Source organism: Fusarium vanettenii (genome assembly GCF_000151355.1).
Source record: "Fusarium vanettenii 77-13-4 chromosome 1 genomic scaffold NECHAsca_1_chr1_3_0, whole genome shotgun sequence".
NCBI lineage: Eukaryota > Fungi > Ascomycota > Sordariomycetes > Hypocreales > Nectriaceae > Fusarium > Fusarium vanettenii.
The window spans coordinates 805,929-830,743 of record NW_003315881.1 but is presented as its reverse complement, the minus strand read 5'-3'; the positions used below and the strand labels follow the sequence as shown (position 1 = coordinate 830,743).

Below are 24,815 nucleotides of genomic sequence, written 5' to 3'. Positions count from 1 at the left end.
GTCACCTTGCATGTGTCTGTTGTTCATTAATGGATTAGCGAGCGACCTCTTCAATTGCTCGTTTTTTACACGATCCAATATCCAAGATCGCCCTGGCTTCTCAGGTATATAGCTAACTCATCATCATCTTCCAATGACAAGAGGGTGATTGTCTTTTTTTTAACAGGCGGCCAGAACCCTCGTCTAAAATGAATCTTCCCCCGCTTCGCTCCACAAACGTCACAAAACGCACTTTTTGGCGAGATTTCATAGAAGATTGTGCCGGCACCAGAGTCATCATCTCTTTGCTTTTTGAAATTTGTTTCGTAGCCCATTCTTTTTTTGCTACGTGACATGCAACGATGAACCTTCGCCACTCCTGAGACCCAGAAACGCAAAAGAAACAAGATCCGTGTCCGTGTCCGCGTCTATTCATCCTGAACAATGTTGCCCTTCTCGGAAACGTACAGACCGTCCAAGAACTGTAATGTACCGTGTTAGCAAATCGTGGCTCAGAGGCATTGCGTGGATTTGACCGTGTGTCGGCTTGCCCTACCTTTCGGATATCCTTGTTTCGCACTCTGCAGATCTGCTGGATATCGGCGGCGCTTTGGGAGACGTTCTGGAGGTCGTTGCCGGAGAGGACGAGCTCGTCCTTCTGAGCGGTCGAGACGTCGACCTCGACACCGGGCTGCATGACGACGCGGCGGACAAGCTTCTCGCCGACAAAGTTTCGGATCTCAACCTCGAACAGGTCGGTCTCGGCGCTCTTGGAGACGTTGACGTTGATGGGGAAATGGGCGTAGACGTATCGCATCTTGTACTTGAAGCCCTTTGTCACACCGATGATCAGGTTGTTGATGATGGTGCGGACGGTTCGGAGGGTGGCGACGTTCTTGCGGACACCATGGTGGATCTCGATCGAGATGGTGTTCTTCTTGGGAACGGTGAAGTTGACGGCCAGGTGGCTGAGATCCTTGACCAGCTTGCCTCGGGGGCCCTCGACGGTGACAACTCGCGACTTGATGGCAACCTTGACTATAAGACGATAAATGTTAGTGTTCCGAGCTTTTCCTCAATTCTTTCGACGCCGTCCGTGGACAATCCCAACAGTCTGGACCTCTGCGAGGATTTTCTTGAACATGCTGTGCGCAGGCGCAAACAAAACCCCATCGCGAAGAAATTCCAGCCATGTTTGGAAATCCAGGATCGGCGACGTTGTGAATTTCAAGGGGAATGGGCGCAACGTACCCCCCTCGGGGATCTCAAGGAGCTCCTGGGAATGAATGTACTTCATCCTGCCGGCTGTGGGAGGGTTAGTTGAATTGTCGGGGGGTTGAGGGTATCTGGGAGAATCGGCCGCGGATTGATTTCGACTTGGTGCGGGTCGTGGAGGTAAAAAAAAGACGGCAAATTTCGTGTGCGAGGAATCACGTGCCGTGTGCCCCTCGTGTGGGCAGAGAACCTAAAGCTGGCGGATCCCGGGCGTTTTGTTTCTCCGTGGGTAGAGCTCCAGCCAATGAGAGGGTGTAGTGGGTTGAGAAGAGGACGAGAAACAGCTTTGTGAGTTGAAATCAGAATGATGCCGCATTTTTAAACGAAAAATAACTTGAGGAACACTTTTGTATAATATTTTGATTGCTTCCTCTAAATCTCATCGCAATTGAACAAATATTAGACGTCAATATCCTCATCTTTACACTCCAACTCGGTCCTCATGCAACGGAGAGCTCAGGTGGGTCCCCACCGGTCCCCTGCCCAGCCCCGGCCGATACGTCAGCGCCGCCGACCTCCGACGTCCTCACCACCAAAAGCCCAACCCCGTCCGCGCCAGCCTCTCAGCCTCGCAGCCTCATCCCGCGCTTCTTCAAACAAACGGCAGATATAGAGACTCGCCATCATGTCGTACTTTTTCGCGACTCCCGTCGATATCGACATTGTCCTCGACGATGCCGACGACCGATCCATGGTCGATGTCAAGCTCGACAAGAACCGCCGCGAGAAGGCGCCCCTCTTCATGGATGGCGAGTCTGTCAAGGGCGCCGTCACCGTCAGGCCCAAGGATGGCAAGAGGCTTGAACATACCGGTATCAAGGTTCAGTTTATCGGCACGATAGGTACGCGACACATTTGCGCGGGACACGATGGCACCGACGTTGCCGCCTAGCCCCTGAAACCTCACCCCTCGATGCGCCAGCTCTTCTATTCGAACCATCAGATGCTAACACGCCGTGCAGAAATGTTCTTTGATCGCGGAAACCACTACGAGTTCCTCTCCCTCAACCAAGAGCTCGCCGCGCCCGGCGAGCTCCAGCACCCCCAGACCTTTGACTTCAACTTCAAGAACGTCGAGAAGCAGTACGAGTCGTACAACGGCATCAACGTCAAGCTGCGCTACTTTGTGCGCGTCACCGTCTCGCGCCGCATGGCCGACGTCATCCGGGAGAAGGACATTTGGGTCTACAGCTATCGCATCCCACCCGAGATGAACAGCAGCATCAAGATGGACGTGGGTATCGAGGACTGCCTCCACATCGAGTTTGAGTATAGCAAGTCCAAGTACCACCTCAAGGACGTCATCGTCGGCCGCATCTATTTCCTGCTGGTCCGCCTCAAGATCAAGCATATGGAGCTGTCCATCATCCGGAGGGAGACGACGGGCGCCGCCCCCAACCAGTACAACGAGAGCGAGACCCTGGTACGGTTCGAGATCATGGACGGCTCACCGTCGCGCGGCGAGACCATTCCCATCCGACTATTCCTCGGAGGCTTCGACTTGACACCTACGTTCCGCGACGTCAACAAGAAGTTCTCTACCCGCTACTACTTGAGCCTGGTCCTCATCGACGAAGGTAAGCCGGTATTTCCACCCATAGCTCCGAGCAACCTACTAACAGATATCCCAGATGCTCGACGGTATTTTAAGCAATCTGAAATCATCCTTTACCGCCAAGCCCCTGACGCCGCCCCTCTCCCCAACGCGGGCACCCACGCGCTGGCGGCGCACCCAGAGAACAAGCAGATAGGCGCTGCTATTCAGGCATAGTAGTGATACTTACATGTCGTTCTTGTTGAATCCGGTGTATATTCTTGTCAGCTCTCTGCGCGTTTTCTAGCATCGGTTCTGGCGTTTGGTTTCAAAGAATGGGAATAACCGGGTGATGGAAACTGGTGCAGTCCTTTCGTATAAACAAGTCATCCTTTCATATGAAACAATTAATCAATCCGGTATGATCCCATAAACATGTCCTACCTAGGTATCGCGCCCCTGTGAGTCTTTAAAGCAAACACGTTTGTTTAGTTTACATGAACCGCCTCCCGCCTCTCACTCGGCGCTCATACAATTTCCATAACATCATCCGCCTCGAATCCAAATTGGTTGTTGTGAATGGCTGCAATTCGGTCCAGCTCATCCTGATACTGCTTCCGAATATCCGCCAAGGACACCACCTTGCGCTTTGTAACCTCTTCGCCCTTCCGCCCAAATCCTGTCGTCGGTACCGTTGGCTCGTCATAGATCCAAGCCTGCTTGGGTTCCACGCAGCTGAGAGCGTTGATGAGCAAAAGGTACTGTCTCGTGACGGGAGTGTCAAGAATGTCCTCTCCTGTCACCTCATCACCCTCGCCGGCGCCTCGAAGCTTATGAATCCGGTCCAGCACCACCGAGGCCGCACCACGGTAGTTGTTGTGCTTGACCCGCCAAGAGTAGAGCACCTGGTGGTAAGGGAACCCTTCCGTAACATCCAAGGTGGCCTTGGACTTCTGTGCTAGAAGATCATCCACCTGTTGTTGCAAGCCAGGGAAGGGCAGAGCCACAAGCTCGATGGTGTGGTATGTCTCGCACATTCTGGCGACGAGCTTACGGAGACTGGAAGACCTCATAGCCTGATCCTTAATCAACAGCAAGGTGGTGTGGGCGAGTTCAAACTGTGATGTCGCCACCGCGGCGTTGAATAGCCGGCTTTGCATGTCCGTCTTGGTAAAGGTGGCATCCTGTTTGAAGCCCAGGAACTGTATCGCCAGACGGGCAAACTCAACCACGTACGAGTAGGCCTTTTGTTTCTCAAACAGAGCGACGATGTGCGAGTAGTACTTAGCAGGCCCGTGGTTCAAAAGGTTCCACTCTGTGTCGTCAAGGAGGCCGCTGCTGTGGCGGTCACCTTCAGTATTCTCAGCACCTAGTAGACTGTTAGTTAATCCTCAGGACAATGGCAAGTAGGAAACTCACTCATGCCAATGGCTGCCTTTTTGAAGTTGATGGCGGCAGCGTTAAAGTCATTGAGTGCTAGCAGCACACGACCCTGGATGTAGGTGGGAAAGGGGTTCTGGTCACAGAAGGGAGCCAGATCAAGAGCCAAGTCTGCCCTTTCTCTCTTGATGAGAGAGCACTGGATGAGCGATGGCGAGACCTCGATGTCGCTATCTGGCGCGCATAGGTTTGTAACGAGATCGGTGATGCCAATGGCGAGTGACTCGTTCTTGTTGGCGAACCCAAGGAGATGACCCAGGTTGACCTCGAGAGCCGTCACCAACTGGACATCCTCGGCGCTCTTCTTTGATGTAGTGCCAGTTTCGCTCTTCTCCCGGCTGTTGGCTACTGATAGCTCGGTGTGAGCGAGCCACTTGAGAAGTTCTAGCCTTCGCAGAGCTGCCACAAGTTGTCTGAAGACGTGCCCAATGTCGACGCGGTGGTGGAGAGCGTCCGCTTCATTGTCAAACTCGAACTCCATATGCACGAGAAGAATGAGCTGGCTGAAGTATGCCCTCCATTGCAACTCGATGCTGTCCTGAACCGCCTTGACAACCAGTTTTCTTCCAAATTCGGTCAAAGGATGCTTCAGATTTCGGGTCTTGGCTTCTGCTGGTGCGGCGATGAGGTTCATCACATCGGCGTAGAGTTCATCTGTCACTGTCTTGAAGTTCTGACCGAGCGTATCCGTGACCTGATAGGCGTCGTCATCTGTGACTCCCCGCCAGAATCCAGACTTGTCGGAGAAGTATTGAATTCTCTCGAGATCCGTCTTGGATGAATCCTCAAACAGCTCATGTCGTAGCACGGCCTCTGAGACTTGCGTATACTTATCTGCGAGTCCATCCACAAAGCTAAGACCTGAAGCTAGCAAGGCAGCATGAGCGACATGATCCACCTCAGGTGTGGAGAGGTTATAGCACAGTCGCTCCAGGGTGCTGCAGTCTCTGATGGCAGACACAAAGTCTGCGCAGACCACCCAAGTCAAATCTGTGTTGGGATCCAGAGAAAGACCGATAGCCTCTCCTCGTTGCTTATCCATCTCAAGAAGCAGTCGGTAAAACCTCTTCCATTGTGACTCACTCGACGCTCGGAATGCCGCATAGTCCATAGCTCCAGATGAGGCTCGGTCCAAGGTCGAGGCAGCACCAAGGACAGAGCATATCGACTCTGCCAATCCACGGCCTTTGGCAAATTCTCTTGTAGTTCCCAGTCCGCGCTCGTAGATCGTCAAGGCTATTTCGAGTGTAGCCTTTGTGAAACGACCTGGTTTGAGAATGATTCGCAGCCACTTCTCAGTGACGTCGGTTGGATCCCAGGGTCCGGACTCCTCTGCAATTTCAACCGTGGGGTCCGCATAGACACCGTCCCAGCTCTCATCCCAACTTTGCGAGATGTTCTTACGGTCCACCTCGAGTCTCTGCACCCTGTAGGTAATGTTGTTCTTCCAGAGGGTCCAGAGTTGGATAGAGCTCTCGGCAGGGGATGAAAGAATGAAATCAGCAAGAGTCCATACATCAGAGGATGACGGTGTGGCTGGGACCAAGGCGTTGCTGGGAGAAAGGTCTTCGACGATGATAGTGTGAGGGTCCTTGGCGATGATCTTCCAGAACTTGAACTCGCCAGCACCGATAGGTGAAAAGGTCGCGCAGATACGCTGTCCTCGGTTCCGTCCAGTAACTTGGACCAAGTTGGATTGAGAAGGGTCAATGGCCCATTTGCCAATCTCTTGCGGGTTCCTTTCGGCGTTCAGAATGTCGCCCGTATACAGGATCTGACCATCGTTAATGTTCCAGATACGCATCCTGTGATCCAGGCAGACAGTGATGGCAAAGAGAGCATCGTCAAGCCCAAAACTAGTGACCTCGACCGACGTGGCTGAGCTGTATTCCATGTTGACCTTGCCGTGTTTTATCGTGTGTTTCCCCTGGAAGGGCAGTAGGCTTCGGAGGTTCTGTGCCCATCCTTGCACATTGAAGAATGACTCGGTCCAAAGGGGCGCAGATACTATAGATGTCAGTAAAGACGTACTGTTAATGTTTACCGTCGACCTACGTTCGTGGGACTTGTTCTTGTCCAGACGGATCATTCCACCATCGTTGACTGTCACAAGGAGTGTCTCCGCAGTCACAGCCACCATACGGTGAGGGCTCTTGAAGCCTAGGCCTGATGGTGCCTGAACCTTGCCCAGCTCTGAGAGCCCAGCATCAACAGCAGCCCTCTTCCTGAACAGGTCCGGTCGCAGGGTGAAGCTGTAAAGCTGGTATGCCTGGTCGAGGACGAATACGCAGAGCGAATCATGCTCCTCTGGGTCGGAGAACGCCACGCACTCTGGCTGAATAGGCACAGAAAAGTGGAAGTTGAGCACCAGAGGTGCATCAGCGGCCTGGGTCTTTTTGCAGACATCAACAGCCCGGATGCTCAACAGAGTGCCATCCTCAAGGATCCGCCACAGAAAGCTGCGCGGCGTGTCGTGCCATTGCCGATGATAAATGGACGATGATGTCGCCAAGGTCTTTGATCGAAAACTCGTCTCGTCCTCGCCCGAACCGTCTCGTGCTGGTTTGCGATGGCCCCGACCGTGGATCGAATTGGAGGGTACTCGGATGGTGACAACGTTGGAAGGAGCTGGAGGCTCGAGATTCACGCGAGTCTCTTTGAAGAGATACTGCGTCTCGCCTGAGTCCATCTCGCCTCCATAAATCGGCTCGATCGTGTGATGGAGGTGGTGGTTTAGGAGTTTGGATGCGATACCCAAAGTAGGCGCAAATCGATTTCTTGCGAGCGAGATGCGGTCGCGTTGCCTGGCAGAATTTCTGGGTGGAACTTGGGCGTCGCGCCTGCGCTAACCCAAAATGGCAATCAGCTCTACACAAGGCATCACGCAACCATGTTCACCACAGAATCACTCAATAATTCACATAAAAGTCGTGGTTTAAATATATTCCCAGTTTAATAGAGTACAAGAAACTGTTTTACACCATGAGAAAGACTCTTTAGCCACAGATGCACTTCGAAACAAGCCCTGCGATCCTTGCACCCTAGAAATGAGTTCGAAAACACGGCAAACAAGACCTCGAAAATCAACGCCAACAACCCAAAGGACCATGATCACATACTCCGTCGCTCATACAGACTTTAAATTCGACCATTTAATCCTTGTCCACGTCCTTGGGGGCAGGGTCGCCGATGCCCTCCTCACCAATTGCAAACAGGGTGTCGCTCTCTGGAAGACAGGGACTGTCGTAGATCTTCGCAATACGAGTCTCGCCACGGCCCTTCTTCAGGCTGATTCTGGTTGTACTAGCGTGAGCGATAATGTTTCCACCGATCGGCTTCTTTGGATCTGGGTTAAACATGGCACTTGGTCCACCGTCGACCTGAGCCACGACCTGGTTTGTAATGACCACCGCGATACCAAACTCATCTGCCAAACGTTGGAGCGTCCTCATGAACTTGGCAAGGTGAGTCTGTCGGTTTGAGAGCTCGCCACGGCCACAGAAGTCGGTTCGATAGAGTGAGGTTGCACTATCGACGATGAGAAGTGAGAACCGCGTCTCACACATCATAGCGGCGGCCTGGTTGAGTAGTTGAAGCTGATGATCCGAGTTGTATGCGCGGGCGTAGGCAACATTGTCCAGGACCTCCTCTCCGGAGAGGCCAAAGCGATTGGCGACTCCCAGCAGTCTCACAGGGCGGAATGTGCCCTCCGTGTCGATGTACATGCACTTTCCCTCGCCACCGCCCATGTCGAAGGGCAGCTGGCAGGTAACAGCAAGTGTGTGGCAAATTTGACTTTTTCCGGTTCTGAATTCACCAAAGAGCTCAGTGACTGAGCCAGTTTCGATGCCACCGGCGAGGAGAGTGTCCAGGTTCTTGGATCCGGTTGTGATGGAGATAAGTTCGCTACGTCGCTGGTGCATTTCCGTGGCAGTTGTGAAGCCCATAGGAACAAGCTTAGAGGCTACCAAGATGTCAGCTATCATCCCGCCATGAATCTCGCAGTTCTTTTACGTACCCTCAGCCAGAATCTTGGCTGCTTTCTGTTCCGAGATACCCTTGACTTGTTCCAGTACTCGCCGTGGTGTGTAGGCGACCGACTCGACCGTGTTGTAGCCTCCATCGACTACAAGCTGAATATCGCGCTTCGTCAAACCCGCGACTCCCTGGGTAGACAATGGTCAGTGAATGCCACGATCTCCAGATACCAGTTACTTACCTCCAAGGCGGAGAGTGGCGTAGGGGCACCAGGGCCGGGCATGCCGCCATCCTCACCCATCTGGGCCTCATCATATTCCTCGCTCATGTTGATTGACGAGATTTCTTGATACAATTGTTAAGACAAGTGAGACCTCGGGGTGAATTGAAAGTGTGAGGAGAAGGGAGAAAATTGGTAATCAGGCAAAGGAGGAGGGGGATGGTGTTGATGGAAAGCGCGGTGGGACGCGTTAGTGGAAGGCAACAGCGCCAGGCTCGCTACGCCAAGTCACGTGATTTAGATTGCATGCTTCAATGACAGGCTCGATTGCAGGGATCGACATCATATCATCCTCAGCTCAGCTGGAATGAGCTTGGCTACCTAACAAAACATTCTCTTTTTATTTGCTTCATGTGTTGAAGGGGTTTCATTCTCATCCTGAATATCTCATGTCACGATTTGGCACTTGGGACGAATTTGTGATTGACTTTTTTGAATTATTATTCATCTATTGTACAAGAGAGCGAAAGGACCAAGGCAGGCCACTTGTGATTAACAATCATCAAAGAAAACTTGCTAAAACACCTGTCCATGCGAGTAATACAGAGAATGTGAGTCTTTAACAGCCTTGACTCGGAAAAGGAAAGTTGCAAATCAAATCATCTGTGGTGCTAGTCCTCCGCGATTCGTTATCAAGTACACCTCATGATTGCGTAGTGGTGTTGTTGTTTGTGTCGTTTAGTTGACAGTGATGCGTCGAGACTCGTGCTTCTTGGCCTTGGGGACGACGATGCTCAGGATACCATCCTTGAAGGTAGCAGAGACGGTGTCCTGGTCGACGCGGGTGGGGAAGTTGAAGCTGCGAGAGAACTCGCCAAAGCTGCGCTCAGTGAGCCAGTACTTGGCGGAGTCGGCAGGCTTCTTCTGGACCTCCTCCTTGGGCTGCTGAACGACTTCGGCGCCCTTCTCATGGGCGTTGGCCTCAGCTTCATCCTCAACCGTGGCCTGGTGAGAGTGCGTGCTCTTGCCGTCGTCGCTGCCCTCAGTGATGGCGCCGCTCATGGCGGTGTCTTCAACCAGGCCAGCAGGGGGGGTGCCGGCAGTGTAGGTGCGCTCGGTCTTGCCGCGGATGAGCATTGTCTGGGGCTCGGTGAATTCGATGTGGACATCCTCCTTGCTCATTCCAGGGAGCTCGCCGTGGAGCTCATAGGCCTCTGCAGTCTCGCGGACATCAAACTTGGGCTGCCAGTGGCTCAGACCAGTGCGGCGGCCATTCTGTCCCTGTCCCTGGCGAGAGTAGCTGTCAAAGTCGTCGAGGAGACGGAAGAGGGGAGTGAAAGAGGCGTCGGAGTTGTAGAAGTTGCGGGGGAAGAAAGCCATTTTGTTTGGTTGGTAGGTGATAGTGTTGAAGGTGGTTTGCTTCAGGTTGGTTGTTTGAAGAGCTTGAAGAAGGAGTTGATTTGCAAAGTGCAAGAGAGCTTTGAAGTTGTTGCTTGTGTTGTTTGTTTGTGTGTGTTCTGATGAAGAAAGATTCCCAGCTTTGGGGGATGTAAAGCACTGCTTTATACTTGGGGGTGATGTAGGACAGATCGAGATGGCTGTTTCCCAGGCCTTCGTGAATGCTCGCGAAGGATTCCACTTGGAGCTTCTAGAATTGACTCGACCGTCTTAGACAGGCAGAGAAGACGTGACACACGCAGGCTTACGCAGCATCAGGCGTGATGTTGACATCAAATCGTGTGAATGTGTATGCCCGTTGCTGCCGGCAGCTGCGGGCACCTGGTGGACGGTGGTGGAAGCTTCCAGCAAATTCCGCCAGTGCACGGGATAACGAGAGTGTGCTGGACACTCGACCTCGAAAATTTCATGGTCTCGTAATTGCTTCATGATTCTTCCTGCATATTCTATGATTAACTGCGGCTAGCGAAAATAGTAATTAGCATTGCAATCCAATCAATTGGCGTTTTCAAGAGTCTGATAGATTGTTCAAGATGGAAGAGGGTCTTGGTCAGTTTCGGGGCTTGAGATTGATTATGTAATGCAAGACAATGCGAGACTTGGTGAGTACCCTAGACCTGACTCTATCCCAACCCCCAAGCATGTGAAAACAAATAATACAGGTCGAATACATGCATTTTTCATGGTTTCCTTCTACCTGTGAGTCTTTTTATATAAGAAATAAAGTATTTTATGAGTTTTGGTCTTTCTTTTCGGATTATAGTAATCGCAAGCTCTCTAGTACGTACCGACGTAGAGACACTGCAAGCATGATACGCAATCAGATGCGATTAAACCGGATCAGTATAGTAGATTCGACTACAGGCCCGGCAGCTAGGTATGACTCTTCTGCTGCTGCAGAAGTTTAAATAGGCCACTGTGTTAACATCGGGTCATGATGTTATCATGTGTTCAAGATCTGTTCTTTATTATAGTTGCAGCCCGGCCCTTGATGGGTTAACTGAGCCCGAAGATCGACTACAAGCCCGAATTACGAGACGAGGCTAGAACAATTCACACTCTGAAATCGCCTTTAAATAAAAATTTGAAAAAAAATAAAATAATAATAAGATATTCATACTGCATCAACTCGGGAGCCCTCGACAACAGCGTCGGAGGTCTACCACCCAAGCTGTTCTCTGGGCCATCTCAAGAAGTACCACTGAATGCACCATAACAACTGCTCTGATGAAACAAGCCCTAAAATGAGATAGAACTCCTCAGTTCTAGAACAGGAATCCCACATACAGGAGTTCAAGGAGCCCTCCTCCGTGCAACAACAACCTTCAATCAAGGGGCCATGTACTTGCTTTGCCCACCCCTTCCCGACAAGCCCAGTCGGAGAATTTCAGACGCCAGGCGCCGCAAGAAAGACCCCGTTCGGGGAGTTCGAGCCGCACAAGTGCCATCGGAAACTCTAAAACACCCACAGATCAACCCTGGGTTGAAATACTGCCGAGTCACCCAGAACTGACTCGCAGAGTACCGCCAACCCGGAAGACAGCTAGTTATTCCAGCCAACACTGAGTCAACACTGAGCCAACACTGAGCCAACACTGAGCCCTAATCCCTCCACTAGCCCATGTCCAGAGGGTGGTGTTTACACCCCGACAGGGCAACTCACCCCCCTCGGCGTTATGTGGCTTTGGGTTCAACGCCAACCTTGTGTCGAGAACGAGAACTGTGCTCCCCTTTACTGTGACTGAAACCCGCTTATGAACAAATACTAATGGCAACTCATCAGTTCTGTCCTCGCCAAAACCACAACGCAACACAAGTCAGTCCAACCATGGAAGTATGCCACCACTTGCAAGTCCCAAGCAATGGCCACGGTAACCCAAAGAGAAATCGACATAAACCGAGATAGAGATGAAGAGTATGCCCTAACCCAAGAAACCCCAAACTTACCTACCTGCTTGGTCCAGCTCATGTAGACTCCGTCTTTGCCCCCAATTCAGAACACCTGAAAGTAAGATAACCTTATTCCAAAGAAAAATTGCAGTTTCCAACTCCACATTGGCCCGTAGTGATCATGCTGCCGGAACTGTCATTATATCTCTTGACAGGAACCCAACCGAAAGAGGAGCCCCGTACTAGTGAAAACGTGTAATGTCAACAACTCCTCACCCCGAAATATCCTCATTCGCCAATGGCACCGGGGTCGCTATCGGACATCAGGGGGACGCACTATCGAGATATTGGTATGATCCCGAGAAGTAGTTAAGGCTCCGGTGCAGAGTCGCACTTGGAGCAGGTTCTCGTGGCCTCACGGGGCCTACCGCTCGGTAACGACTGTCGGCTGGCAAGATAACGCCGTAAATATCCATGCCGTCTACCGCGAAAGAGACGGACTGACCACCATCGTGTCGAATAGTTCGGATGGCCCCGTTTCAAGGCCGGTTCGGGCTTCGGCTCTGCAGGTTGATATACCAGCGGAATCTGGACATCGCACACGACTCGTGCTAGTACAGGAGCTTAGGCTAGAATGATTAATTGACTTTGTTGTTAGTGCATTGACGAATTTCTTCCTGCTGTGGCATGTGTTGTCTCGTCACGAAGGTATCGTGGTTCAACGAGTTGTGCTGTGCAAAGCTCAACCGGACAAGAAAGGGCCCAGCATGGGGAAACAGGATTTCTGGTCAACTGTTGAAACCTTGTGCCCCTGTTGGTCCCGTTGGTCCCTGCTGGCTGGTTTTGTCGCCTCAGATAACGTCAAGCCGCATCTGGGGTTGTAAGTGCCAGGGTCTTGAAGACAGGATTCCCGGCCCCACAATGCGGAGTTGGCAACTTGGTTATGGTAAACCCGGGTCTGGATTCCAAGAGGAAACTCAATTGACGTCATCGTGATAGGATTCGCAACTTCTGAACCGGCCAAGCAAGCTAACGCAAGTCAAGAGGGGAACTCTGGAAACCCGCCCTAGCAGTGGCCAATTCGACTGTCTTCTGGCATTAATTCTCGTCGTCCAGCTAATAGGAGCCTTCGGATCTCTCCACCGTCCGATTCTGGTCCCCTCAGCCACAATCGTAAGCCACCGCGATCGTCAACCTCGAGCCTGCCATGTCCATCGCCCAGATATGGAGACAGACAAACCAGCATGGCGTTCCCGAAACCTCTCGGACATTGTAATCGCGGCCTGCCAATGCAACATGGTGGCAAGGCTTGCTGGCCGGGCGTTCCGTTGCCACTTTGCCTTGATTAGTGAGCCACCTTATGGCTTGGCCGCTAGCTGTTGGAGCTGGTTCCAAGACCCGTCATTTTCGAAAATTAGCAGTAGCCTGAAAGATGGACAGTTCCTCGGTTGAACAGAAAAATCAAGCCCCGTCACGGGGCAGCGGCGAACCTGTTCTGGAGATTCCAATGTTTTCATCATGAGACGTGAATCGTGTTGTATAGTTACATCGAGAGCCGCCGCCAATGATCCGTGCCTGTGGTGAATATGCCAACTATGTCCAGCATAGAACCGAAACCTGTGTTCCCGCTTCTTTGAATTATCGTAGCCATAAACGCATCTGTAGAGAAGATCCAGTAGACCATTATCGAGAGTAGCATGTCGAGAACCTGTCTCAAATTCGATCGAGCCTTCACTGTCCGTATGGCCGCATCGGGGGGGAGCCCGCCATCATGGCCATAGGCACGCTGATACCCGCATGAGCTGGTCCTGGGCTCTGTACTCGGTTGAAGAGCCCAATCAGTCTTCGACCAACTGAAGGCTCCAGCTCAGTTCCGTCTCGTGCGATTTTCACCTCGCGGTTGGAATTCCAAGGGTTGCGTAACCCTCTCGTGCGGTAAAACGGAAGTCGACTCGTCGAAAGCCACTCAAGCTTGAAGGGCTTGCCCCAAGTTTTGGTACCTGGCTCCTCCGCATTATTACTCTTCCCACTCGACATCTCACTCTCACTCTCGGCATCAGACAATGCCTCTGATCCTTCCCGTTCCGCTTCCCAGAAAATGGTTCCTCTGGCGGAATCGTCAATGATTCGCCCCTTGGGAGCGTGTTCAGTCGCTTCGGTCGGGATAGCTTTTGGGAGGTCGAGGTCGCTTGTCGCCTGGGAAGTCGGCGCAAACTCAATAGCCGCCGCGGGATCCTCGTCAATCTGTGAAGCCATCCTAGCATAACCAAAGTATTCACCCGATTTGTTGGCCGAGAAGACCAAGTAGACGCTATCAGCGCCCTATTTGACCAGTCTTGTTAGTTCACTGCCATGACAGATTCGAAACGATGCGCCACCTACCTTGAAAGCAGTGTTCAAAGCATCTTCGTTGTGTGCCTGGGTGGCCCATATACCAGTTCGGACGCTCAATTCGAGGTCCTCGACCGTTAAACTCTTGAGTATGAAGAACTTGTCCTTCTGCGGTGTCGTCTCTCCAGCAGGCTCGGCCTTGGGAGTTGTCGCCGTCATCGGCTCATCTTCTGGGTTTGGACTCCCAATTTGAATAGGGGTGGCATCCGACACTTGATCCGTCTTGGTAGTTGTCGCCACCGAAGGGCCAGTCGGAGCCGTTACGCCGGTAGCACCCTCCACTGTGCTCTTTCGTAGTCGACTGACAAGACGAACCGACTGGAACTTGGAATCGTGCAGCTTTTGCTGTGCCGCGCTGCAAGTCTCCTCATCTTTGAAGTTGGCAAACGCGCAGTTGCTCTTGGAGATGAGGAACAGCGACTCCAAGCCTGCCGTTTCCTTGCACACATGGTGGACAAGGCTCATGAGATCAGTCTGTGGTGGTAGATTGCCAATCCAAATGGCATGCCCTGAAAATAACCCTTAGCCAGCATTGACTGTTATCGGGGCAAGTTGACTTACCACTCTGTCGCGGCTTTCGCGGTGGGCCACGTACGGCACTCTGGCGCCTCTCAGCTCCATCTGGGCTCTGCTTTAGCTCGCTCCTGACACGAGATTGCTTCCTAGCCCTACCTTGCCCCTGCTTGGGAGGCTGAGGATGACCTCCACCTGCCTCTGCCGGCTGCATCATGACCCGGGGGTCGTTGGTTCCGGGGCTTCCATTCATGTAGTGTCCAGCGACCATGGTATTGGGAACAGGGTGTGTTGCGGGCTGGTATTGAGGAGCAGGGGCGTAGTAGTATGCCGACTGTTGAGGACTCATTATCATCTGGTTAGGGTAGTATGTAATGTTCTGCCTCGGAGTCATTGTCGATCCTGGCTGAGCCTGGGGCATCTGACTCCCGTAGTACTGCGCCATCTGTGGCTGTTGGAGGTAGTATCCCTGGGTAGCCACCGGCATAGATGGATGACCCGAGAATTGGGGCATTTGCTGCATCATGGGTGGTGAGCTCGCGGGGTTGTATCGCTGCTGAGTGCCGTGAGGATACTGCCCTGGCCGATAATTAACGGGTGGAAGTGCGTTTCCCATAGGGCCCATGTTGTAGGGCCCAGGACGTTGGCCTGTGGGAGGTTGGGACATGTCGAACTGAGCTGTAAATGCGTGTTGCGAGGCTATAGGATGCTGTTGAGGCTGGGGAGAGGGGTCATGCTCAGGAAAAGCTCGAGACTCGTCGTGGCTTGGTGGTGGACTGGTAGATGCCCCAGGATCGCCAACCTTTGGAGTGTCCCTGTCAAGTGCTCCCACGTCAGAGGCCTGGGCACGGGGTATATCTCCCATTTGAGTTGTTGAAGATGTGATTTTCTTGACTATGAGCTAGCTAGTCAGCAACCTGTCCCGTTTGGAGTCTAACGAGAGGACGGTTCGCACACCTGAGCCGGGGAATTGTATCTGTGACTTGTCCAAACCTTTCACGCAACGAGTAGCTTGAAGTCCAAAGTCATTCGATCCAGAAGCAGGTCAGGAGTCGAAGCGGGAGCTTGTGTAGTTTCCAAAGAAGCCACAAGTGAACAGGGATGTTTTTTTCCCGGACAAGCAACTACCCAAGCCCTCGCTGGGTGGCTGTGACTGGTTGATGTAAAGGAGCGGTTAGAGAGGGGAAATCTCGAACAATTTTAGGGCCCGAGAATGTGTGTCAGAGCGGGCAGTGCCGCTTGATGCGTGGGGGAGGGGGCGGAAGACAGCTCTGAACGACGGGGACGGTAGTTGTATGACCTTTTTTTTGTCGAGTTATTCACCGGAGAGTTGTGATATTCGAGTACAGGAACAAAGCACAATGGTGGTAAAGACAGTTGTTGAAAGAAGGTGGTTGATGAAAGGCGTGTGATGCCCCACGGAGCTGCTTGAGTCGTCGAAGACCAGTGAACCAAACTCAAGTGGCTAGAGAGTGGACAAGAACTCTGAAAGTGACGACGAGATTGAAGAAGAATGGATTGATGGATGTTGCCGTGTTTCCTTTTGGCGCAACAGGGATACCGGCTCGGCCAGGGACCAGCAAGCAAGACTGGTGCAGTAGAGAATAAATGTGCAATAAATTCTCTCCCCAGACGGCGGTCAGCCACACAAAAAGCTTACCGCACGGGCAGTAATTAGAGAGAGAACGAGATGCACAGATCAGAGGAACGTTGAGGCGCGAAACAAATCCCAAGGAAACAGGCACGATGGGGTGCGTTATGGAGATGACCTGGGGTCGGACCACGTTGGCAGCGCAAGTAAACGGCTGGCTAGTAGCAGAAGGGTCAAGAGGTGCAAACGAAGCAGGTGAATTCAACAGCCCCATGCCCTTCAAAAGAAAGAAAGACGCCAGAGGCTTGTGAGGGTTTGGAACTCTAGAAGGGGCGAGAGAGGGAGGCAAACACCCATGTGGCAGGCCAAGGACAAGAAGAAGAGGCTTCAATAACGGGCATAGCGAGTGGCCAATAGTCAAAGCTTCCGGAGCTAGGGCTCAAGGAAGCCTTGGACGGTAAGGCAGGGTATGCTGCAGGGATGGAGTAGATGATCAGAAAGAGACCAGATGACGGGATGATAGATACAAGGGGGGCGTGAAGAACGACTTGATACGAGAGATGGGGAAATATGGACGACGATCCTCAAGTCACCAGAGCTCTGGGATGGGAATTGCTTGGGTCAACTGGGTGGAGGAGTGAGTGGAGGAAGTAGTGGAGGACGAGGCGGAGGAGCTCGAGCTCGGTGGGGAAAGGGTTCAAGCTAGGTGGGAAGTGACATGGTGAAGGAGAAGGAAGATGAAGTTGATAGTCTCGAATCATGGACCCAGAGGAGGAGAACGAGTTGAGCCACGCGATGCCCCAGGTAGCCAGCCAACGCTGCAGCTTCACCGGGATGGAGGTGCTGTAAGTTGGCGGTACAAGTCGAGGTAAGGCTGCCGTGCTGCAGGTCGTTGGTACCGTACTGCCTGTAGTGATCAAGGCCCCGGTTTCCGATAATCTATTATGTCGCCTGTCCACCCCAAACATAAATACCCTGTCCAGCTGGGCCGCATCCATCATCCATTCGAACACCACCACCCATCAGGCGACGGTGGCTGAAGAGGTAGCAAGAGCTGCCGCCACTGCCCACCCACCATCTCTGAACGGGGCATTCAGGTACCGGGTGCCACTAATTCGGGATGAGTGATGAGGCAAGAGACGATTGGGAATGGGATTGGAGGTGCGTGTAGGAGCCGACAAACGGCGCCGACAGCAAGGAAACGGGGTTCGGGAGGTAAAGCCACAGTAGAACTCGACTTGACCAGCATCAGACAAGGAGAGGGGGTGTGCGCCAGGAAAGGTTGTAGGGGTGGGCGACCGGGAGGATCCAATCCAGCTGTGGAGCGAGCATGGTTGGAGACTATTTTGACGCCGAGTCTGAGCGAGGTGTGGCGCAAGTTGGACTTCCACTTCTGATTTCTGCTGTGGGAATTTGCTTTCTTTGCCTAGGCTGGCTTGTCTCGAAGGCAAAAGGTCCCTTCAGGGTCCCACGGCTCCACGGGGAGCCACCGTTTGCCTCCGAAACGAGAAGGTCTCTTGGTATTCATTAGTAGTGTAAGTACGGCCGACAGGCCAGGCCTGGTGCAGAGGTGCTTGCTATGGGGTGATCTGACTCCTTGTTTCTGCTGACGGTGGCTGAATGCTCTGGGCGTTTAAACGTGGTGTTGAGCGATGGCCATTGAAACATTAAACGGTCATCAACAAGCCCCATCTCGTTGGTGGACGAAGGAGTTTTGCTGGAGATGGTGTCAGAAGGGGAACGTAAGACTCCCCGTCCCGCTCCTGACGAACCGTTTTCGCCACCGTCCCGTGATGCCTCCTCCTTTTGGGGAATGGATGATGTCTCTCGTTCCTGCCCCGGAATTTTAACTCTGCCTATCAGCTTGGTAGGCACGACTCTACTGCCGCCATTCAATTTTGAATTTGGCGTCCGCTCCTACACCCATTTTTATCTTCCCGGCCTCACTTTGCATGGCAATAGTCTGCATGCAGGCATACGCACGCACATCAAGTACAGCCACTTACTCTTCCGTGAGGCCCCAGTTCCTTGGCACATACTCGACATTCCAGGATATGCGCGACGTACATACTGCTTTCGGGGAGTCAATTGTGCCAGCAGACCACAAATAGAAGGCACATCCGCCCGTCGTTCGGGACACGTACGAAGCCGTTGCCACTCGGTGGTTCGAGACAACCACTTGTGAGCTGCAGCAAGCAGGGATCTGCAAGACAGGGAATAGCCGAGGCGGTAGGGTGGAGGTCCCTGAGATCCGATCGACACGCGACAGGCCCGCCTGTGCCCTTGCGAGCGTCCAGAAATCAAAAGTCAATTCGTGTGCCGTCGACGGGCGAGTCGGGCAGCATGGAACACTGTCCGCCCTCCCCCATTCGATGATAGCCACAGCAGTGCTCGACTAGAAGAACCACCCCGGCCAATGCGGCGCTTGCTACCCTGCCCCGGCGTCCTGCGACTGGTGCATCTCGCAGTCCTCGGTCTGGAGGTTGGACCATCTCAACGGGGCTTCGGACCACTTCTGGAGGGTCCAGCCCGGTCCATGACCTTGGGTCACAAATTCCACGCCCGCATTCTCCTGTTGCTGCTAACCCGTCCTTGCGGTCACTCCCCTCCTCCCAGGTACCCGACCCATCCTGCCCAAGTGCTTCAGAGCCTCTTGCTTGGCCCGTGGCCGCGGCACTGACCGTGGGCCAGGCACCTCGATGTCTGCGCGGCATGCTGAGTCCTAGTTGGCAAGATCGACAAGCCTCGTGTCGTTGCGCTGATGGCGTTGGTCGCCCTGCGATGCAACGGGCGGCGTCCAGCTGACTAGAGAGCCGCCGTTTGCCTAGGAGAGCCACTTCAAACCTGGTGCCCTTGTTCTGCATCTCTGAACGGCGTTCCACCAGCAGCAACCAGACGTCCCATCAACACTCGACAATGTCGATCTATCCCGTTTACCTGCCCGTCAATACAGTACCCACCAGCCCACTGCCCTCTTGCTAGTCAATGCGCCCGGGCCATAAGCCTCCCGCTACACTAACGTCTCATTGGAGGTCCTTGCCTCATCATCACGACTTGGGCAACCCTTGGGCTGTTCTGGGGCCTATTTGGGTCATGCTCCGACCGGATGATCGACAATGGGATTCTCCCACTTCACGATGCTGTCTCGACCGCGTTCACCCGCATCTCCATCCCGGTCGAACCCCAGAATCTCTCGTGTCCGTCACCAAAGCCAGTCATCTCTGACGCAGTCACGCAGGCACGCCACTACCGTGTTACAGAGCTCTGCCGCAGCTTGTCCTTGTCCTTCAAGCTCCCATGTACGCTCCCGTCCCAATTGTCGGCCACCGCACCCGGGACCCTGTCGTACGACTGCTATATCCGGACTAACGACATGTGCGTGCCCTACCGCGAGCTGTGCCGTTTGGACCCTTGAAGGGTCCCTGAGACGCCACCAGGCCAATGAAACGCCCATCTAATCTGGGCCGGACAAAAAGCTCCGGGCTGGTTCATAACACAGATACCTAGGGTTTGAATTGCGCGGCCACTTTTGATTGCCAAATCTCCCGGATGGAGCGCCAAAAAGTGGTCAATTGCACACGACGAGGCAGTGCCCAAGGTTGGCACCAGAGTTGAGTGTGGGAAGTGCAAAGGTTGTGGTACAGCGATGACCCTGATTCCAAGCCACTGGACACCTAGATAGAGGGCCACCTCCTTGTCTGGCGCTCTCGCCACCCTGCTGTCAACAGGGGTCCAGACCTTTACCGCCGATCGTCACCGTTTCAGACCCCGTCACGCCTATCTTTTATCCGTCGCACAAGCAAGAATGACGACATAACGACGAATCGCTGCGCTTCCTTGGCTCAGAGGCGCCTTCGGCGATGGCAAAAAAACATTGTTGCATTGGCTGCGACACAGGCTCTTTAGCAAGGGTCTGTGTGGCTTGTGAGGGAAACGTCGTCAAGATTGTCGGCCATCTAACTGGGGGCCGCGGTGTAAGCCGCAGTGACCCCTTTGAGGCTTGAAGGCCCGAAACTCCTGGGCCAATGCAATGCGAATCTCAAGAGCTGCCGGGGTGCGTCCTTGATCATGATATTCGGCTGTCGTCATTATACAGAGCTTCAGCCAACCCCAGTACAGCATTTATCCCAGGGCTTTGGTTATTTAAGCAACTCGGCAGCTTTAACAAAGTGGCGAATGGCGCTACGCCTGCTGGCCTTTGTTTCTAGAATTAGAACGTGTTGCTACACTCCGCCTCGGCCATGTTTCTGGTCCGCTTTCAGCCCTGCGAAAGATGTCACGAACCGTTCACCAAAACGGAGCTTCCTAGCCTTTGCTTTTCATCACATGTTTGACGCCTAATGGGTGGCAAAATCCAACCCAAATGTCTAGGTTGTGCAAGCAGTCCAAGTGCTTACTGTAGTTACTGATCAGTTTCTGGTTAGGGCATGGCAGCTCCCGCAAGTGGCATCTGCCGTCGAGCCAAGTGTTTACGTCGACTCTCACTGTCAAGGCCTCACGATTTTGGTGGTTCAGATCAAAGCCAAGCCTCCGAGCTCCCTGTCACGTCAGGGGCACAAGGATCTGTCGATCATTAATCAAGGGCCCCATTATTAACTTATTACTGACGGAGTACTCCAGGATCCGGGTTGTGGAAAGCACTGCACAGGCTTGGTTGGCGGGTGAGAGACGTGGACCGCCTAGAGACAAGGACGAATCGAAGCAACTCGGAGACGTTCATGGCCCCGAGTGGGAACATGTCGATACCTCCCTGCTTTTAGTATTACCTGCCACGGGTTCTTTGTCCCGGTTAATTGGTTGTGGCACCTTCTCAAGCCCTGGCTGCCTCAGCATAACGTTGCAGGCGATCCGGGCCTGACATGCGTGTCGGCCCTGACATGCGTGTCGGCCCTAGATGACTTTCCACTCCGTCCGCACTGGCTTGGCATACTAGCCCGTCTCTGTGAATCAGCATTGTCATTCTTCAACACGGTGGCAAACGTTTTGCCGAGCTCGACGGCTCGGTTAGCCAAGACGCGTGTTCAAGCGAGCCGTCGTGTGTTTGAGCTCACATTCGACATGGACGAGCTAGGGGTGGAAAGAAAACAGGAGACTATTTTCGCGGGGCTGCCACCAAAATCAGTCTCCTGTATTTTTTCCCCCGCTGGACGAGTAAGCGCCGGGATAGGCTGCAGCAGTTGGCTTCCTACCGTATCGTTTCGTTTCTCCCTGTGTGGTAACGTCCGCCGTTGGAGCCTAGCGGTCGGACGACGGAGTTTACTCTACAAACGGGCATGGTGTTTTGACTGCCGATGCACGCCGAACCCGAATGCAACGTCTTCATTCCCCTGGATGAGAGGCCAAATATGCACAGCTATCTGGAAGATGACAGCTGTGACGATATCACAGTAAGGGGGTGTGTGCCTTTGACCGCCCGCGCTTCCTCCTTTCGTGCCAACCGCTAAGTTTGAACGAGGAGGATGGAATTTCTGTAGGGCAGACTGCCCACAAAGCAAACTCTGAGAAACACGTACTGCATATGCCAGTCCAAGCCAAATGTGATGGCTGCTGCATGATTCTTCATATTAGCACTGGAGTGTCATGTCCGGAGTCATTTCTTAAGCACCAATACCGATTCACGGCAAGGATGGTATGAGTTTGGGGCCCCGGGCAGCCGAAATAGCGCCTGGTAGAGGAGCAACCGATAAGCCCAGAGACATGCTAGATTCATGGGTGCGTTGAATATCGTTGGGGCGGTGTATGGCCGTTGGATACATGGCTCAGGGTGATGGATGCCATGGTCTGATAGGATAGGCCATGATGCTACTGTACGGTACAAAGCACCTATTCTGACGAGTTGATCAGACAGTATCATCAGCCAGTACCTTAGAGAATGGTATGCATCGGTATCCTTGCTCGCATCGGAAAGTGGCCATCCCGAAGATCTTGAAGGGAGCTCAGACTTCTGGAGCTACCAATGATGGGCTAGATCGCCTTACAACTCTGGCCATACCACTTTGCGTTCAGCAGAATCTTGGAGATCTACGAGCCTCAAAGAATCTGGAGTTGGATCCGGAGTACGGCATTCGTTAAGTTATGGCGCAGGCGGTTGGTGTTGGCCCCAATCCGCGGTTGGTCCGGAAGAGAGATGGGCATCGCGGGCCGCACATCTCACACAGGGAGCTTCGGCTCCGGCCGCGCTGGGCTCCCGACCCCCCCCCCCCCGGGGTCAGTATGTAGCAGGCGTTCTAGGCCATTATGAGCTGATATCGACGTAAGTCAACAAGACAATAAACCTTCCGATGGCTCTAGTCGAGCCCTGTATCATGGATCACCGATGATCGAGCTTCAATGAATGTTGGTCCCGTAGCCATGCTCCTTGGCCATGAGGAAAGGCGAGTACAAAGACAGCTGAAAATCAACGAGACGTGTGCTGAGAGATTGTCTTGAATGAAGGTGGTGTTGCCATTTGCCGCGCTTGTGGTGCTATGGAGACGTTCCAGAAGAGTCTAGATGCGGTCTTGGAATACAACTACCGAAATACCTACCGACCGGGAGGGATTGTATCCGTTGCCTGATAACATTAGCTGCCCAAGAATCGAGGCCAATGGAATTTCAACATTGGGTGCTCTGACACTGATGGGAGTGAGACATGACGGGTTTCCAATGTTACCATCCTCAACCGATGGGGCCATCTAACCTTGAATTCCCTTTGCCCATTTGACCCATGATCTCCGAACCTTCTGACCAAATCACTTGCTGTGGTTGACCTTGTTGGCACTGACTGGGCGATGTGCAGGTGCTGATGGGTTGTGTTTGTTGAGTGTCTTCCAACACCAAAACGACGGGTGACGACCGGAAGATGATTAGGGAAACAGGAACACAGACAGAGGTAGAAGATCACGAAGGAGAGGATGCCGATACGTCAAGCCACACTGCACGGCAGATGGTTCTTTATCTATACAGAAAGCAGTCATTGTCGTAGGTAGTCGGGCATTGACAGCCCGTTTGACGCCCATTCTGGTGGCTGTTGAATGCCATAGGAAGGTAGATTTACCCTCACCTGCCGGCCCCTGCATGTGCAGGCTAAGCGATTTAAGCGACGAGACTCATCTTGACGATCCCTTATGGTGGGCGTGTTCTCTCCGCAGAGATGGAGGCTGGAAACGAGAGAACCAACACCCGGTTGCAGTGAACAGGGACCCTGGGCTCGGAAACGGACATTGCATAGAGGTGAATTGTGCGCTGGAATAATCTTGAGCCTGTGCAACACAGCTACGAACCTGGTATTCATAAAATCTGACATATGCTTGTGCTAAAGTCTTCGTCTAGGTAGGTCAGTAGGCGGACTGAGACTGGGATCAACTCCCAGCCTATTTCTTCACGATACGGAGCTCTTTAAACAAGCGTTAGTGGCACAAGACTGTGCACCTAGCGCCATGCATGGCGGAACAGACAATCATATGCTGGAAAAGGCTCGTTGATTCCCTGGCGTCTAAGAAATTCGTGTTATACATCGTGCTCAAACACCCCCAAACACCGTCTAATCCTTCTTCAAGGGAATGAAAGTCTCCTCGATACCGTCTCTGGTGATGATGACCATTTGGAGGTTATCACCGACCTCGATGTGACGCTCCACCGCACCGTCAAAGGCATCCTTGATCAAGGTCTCGACCTCGGTTCGTGTCAGGGGACGTCGCTCCCGCTCCTTGAGCTCGTGGCCCTCTCCGCTTTCTGGGATGTACTGGTTCTTGAAGTTGACCTGGTTATCCAGGAAGGGCATGATCAGACTGCCCGCAGCACCGCCCGCTCGGCACTGCTCCCGCTCGTAGCTGCCGACGGGGTCGTAAGAATACACGGCACCCTTGCCCTCCTCGTCCAGACCGCCGAGCATCGCGTGCGAGTAGTAAGGGAAGAATCGCTTCCCGTAGAGCACTGTAGAGAGGCGCTTGGCGCAGGCGTTGACAGTCATGGGCTTGCCGTGGCGGTAACGGTAGATCTTGCAGATGGTGTCAAGGTGGTCGCGGAGGGCCTCGCCGTCGGCGGCGAAGCCGACAACCGAGAGGACTAGTGTGGCATCGTCCTGGGAAGCTGTGGTGCCGCCGATCTTGAAGACCTTGGGGGACATGCGAGAGTTGATGCTGTATCCGCTGGTGTGGCGGGTGTCGCCGGCCATGATGGTGAAGTCGGCGCCAGAGATGGCGAGGGTCGAACCGCCATTGTCGGTGTAGCTATTGCAGTGTTAGATAGGAGCTTAAAATTCTTGCGGAGGGCGACATACGGGTTGAAGCGATGTTCTCGAAACTCGCCGTTGTTGGTCTTGGGAGCATCGGAGAAGGAGTAGTTGGGCCCGTTCATGAGGGGGTTCTGGCTGAACATGGCAGCCATGATTGCGGGTCTGTTATGGAGGATATGGAGAAATCGAAAAGCAAGAAATTCCGCGATGCGCAGAGTCGATGGGATCGGATTCGGTGGTTGATGTTTGGTGGTTGGTACTGCCTTGTGCCTTAGCTGAGGTGGTCGACGACGCACGCGTCAAGCTTGCAGCCTTGCCGATGCTTGGAGCT

General features: G+C 53.2%; 6 protein-coding genes across 6 annotated transcripts; 1 reads left to right on the top strand and 5 right to left on the bottom strand.

Annotated features, from left to right (window-relative positions):
* Nucleotides 1-9: 9 nt before the first annotated feature.
* On the bottom strand, nucleotides 10-1,339 carry NECHADRAFT_102358 (60S ribosomal protein L9). Its single transcript, XM_003053404.1, has 3 exons — nucleotides 1,231-1,339; nucleotides 536-1,017; nucleotides 10-461 (listed from the first exon to the last, which is right to left on the bottom strand). The coding sequence occupies exons 1-3, from the start codon at nucleotides 1,274-1,276 to the stop codon at nucleotides 408-410; spliced, it is 582 nt and encodes a 193-aa protein (XP_003053450.1). The 5' UTR covers nucleotides 1,277-1,339; the 3' UTR covers nucleotides 10-407.
* Nucleotides 1,340-1,874: 535 nt separating this feature from the next.
* Nucleotides 1,875-3,208, top strand: NECHADRAFT_65523 (uncharacterized protein). The gene is made up of 3 exons (XM_003054123.1): nucleotides 1,875-2,096; nucleotides 2,217-2,831; nucleotides 2,886-3,208. The coding sequence occupies exons 1-3, from the start codon at nucleotides 1,880-1,882 to the stop codon at nucleotides 3,023-3,025; spliced, it is 972 nt and encodes a 323-aa protein (XP_003054169.1). The 5' UTR covers nucleotides 1,875-1,879; the 3' UTR covers nucleotides 3,026-3,208.
* Nucleotides 3,209-3,315: 107 nt separating this feature from the next.
* NECHADRAFT_89992 (uncharacterized protein) lies at nucleotides 3,316-6,917 on the bottom strand (the record flags this gene model as incomplete). Its single annotated transcript, XM_003053403.1, has 2 exons — nucleotides 3,316-4,157; nucleotides 4,208-6,917. The coding sequence occupies 2 exons, from the start codon at nucleotides 6,915-6,917 to the stop codon at nucleotides 3,316-3,318; spliced, it is 3,552 nt and encodes a 1,183-aa protein (XP_003053449.1).
* Nucleotides 6,918-8,905: 1,988 nt separating this feature from the next.
* On the bottom strand, nucleotides 8,906-9,921 carry NECHADRAFT_102357 (uncharacterized protein). Its single transcript, XM_003053402.1, has one exon. The coding sequence runs from the start codon at nucleotides 9,804-9,806 to the stop codon at nucleotides 9,165-9,167; it is 642 nt and encodes a 213-aa protein (XP_003053448.1). The 5' UTR covers nucleotides 9,807-9,921; the 3' UTR covers nucleotides 8,906-9,164.
* Nucleotides 9,922-13,505: 3,584 nt separating this feature from the next.
* On the bottom strand, nucleotides 13,506-15,543 carry NECHADRAFT_89989 (uncharacterized protein; the record flags this gene model as incomplete). Its single annotated transcript, XM_003053401.1, has 3 exons — nucleotides 13,506-14,096; nucleotides 14,157-14,674; nucleotides 14,727-15,543. The coding sequence occupies 3 exons, from the start codon at nucleotides 15,541-15,543 to the stop codon at nucleotides 13,506-13,508; spliced, it is 1,926 nt and encodes a 641-aa protein (XP_003053447.1).
* An 8,170-nt stretch (nucleotides 15,544-23,713) lies between these two features.
* On the bottom strand, nucleotides 23,714-24,706 carry NECHADRAFT_57289 (uncharacterized protein). The gene is made up of 2 exons (XM_003053400.1): nucleotides 24,530-24,706; nucleotides 23,714-24,479 (listed from the first exon to the last, which is right to left on the bottom strand). Exons 1-2 carry the CDS (start codon nucleotides 24,634-24,636, stop codon nucleotides 23,792-23,794), a joined length of 795 nt encoding a protein of 264 aa, XP_003053446.1. The 5' UTR covers nucleotides 24,637-24,706; the 3' UTR covers nucleotides 23,714-23,791.
* Between the last annotated feature and the right edge of the window lie 109 nt (nucleotides 24,707-24,815).

What these genes read in the sequence shown, in the direction of transcription:
- NECHADRAFT_102358 (XM_003053404.1), bottom strand. Translation starts at nt 1,276, where the DNA reads ATGAAGTACATTCATTCCCAGGAGCTCCTTGAGATCCCCGAGGGGG. An exon ending in CCTTGAGATCCCCGAGGGGG is followed by an intron (nt 1,018 to 1,230) that starts GTACGTTGCGCC and finishes ATCGTCTTATAG; the next exon opens with TCAAGGTTGCCATCAAGTCG. An exon ending in GAAACAAGGATATCCGAAAG is followed by an intron (nt 462 to 535) that starts GTAGGGCAAGCC and finishes GGTACATTACAG; the next exon opens with TTCTTGGACGGTCTGTACGT.
- NECHADRAFT_65523 (XM_003054123.1), top strand. Translation starts at nt 1,880, where the DNA reads ATGTCGTACTTTTTCGCGACTCCCGTCGATATCGACATTGTCCTCGAC. An exon ending in TCAGTTTATCGGCACGATAG is followed by an intron (nt 2,097 to 2,216) that starts GTACGCGACACA and finishes CACGCCGTGCAG; the next exon opens with AAATGTTCTTTGATCGCGGA. An exon ending in CCTGGTCCTCATCGACGAAG is followed by an intron (nt 2,832 to 2,885) that starts GTAAGCCGGTAT and finishes CAGATATCCCAG; the next exon opens with ATGCTCGACGGTATTTTAAG.
- NECHADRAFT_102357 (XM_003053402.1), bottom strand. Translation starts at nt 9,806, where the DNA reads ATGGCTTTCTTCCCCCGCAACTTCTACAACTCCGACGCCTCTTTCACT.
- NECHADRAFT_57289 (XM_003053400.1), bottom strand. Translation starts at nt 24,636, where the DNA reads ATGGCTGCCATGTTCAGCCAGAACCCCCTCATGAACGGGCCCAACTAC. An exon ending in CGAGAACATCGCTTCAACCC is followed by an intron (nt 24,480 to 24,529) that starts GTATGTCGCCCT and finishes ACACTGCAATAG; the next exon opens with CTACACCGACAATGGCGGTT.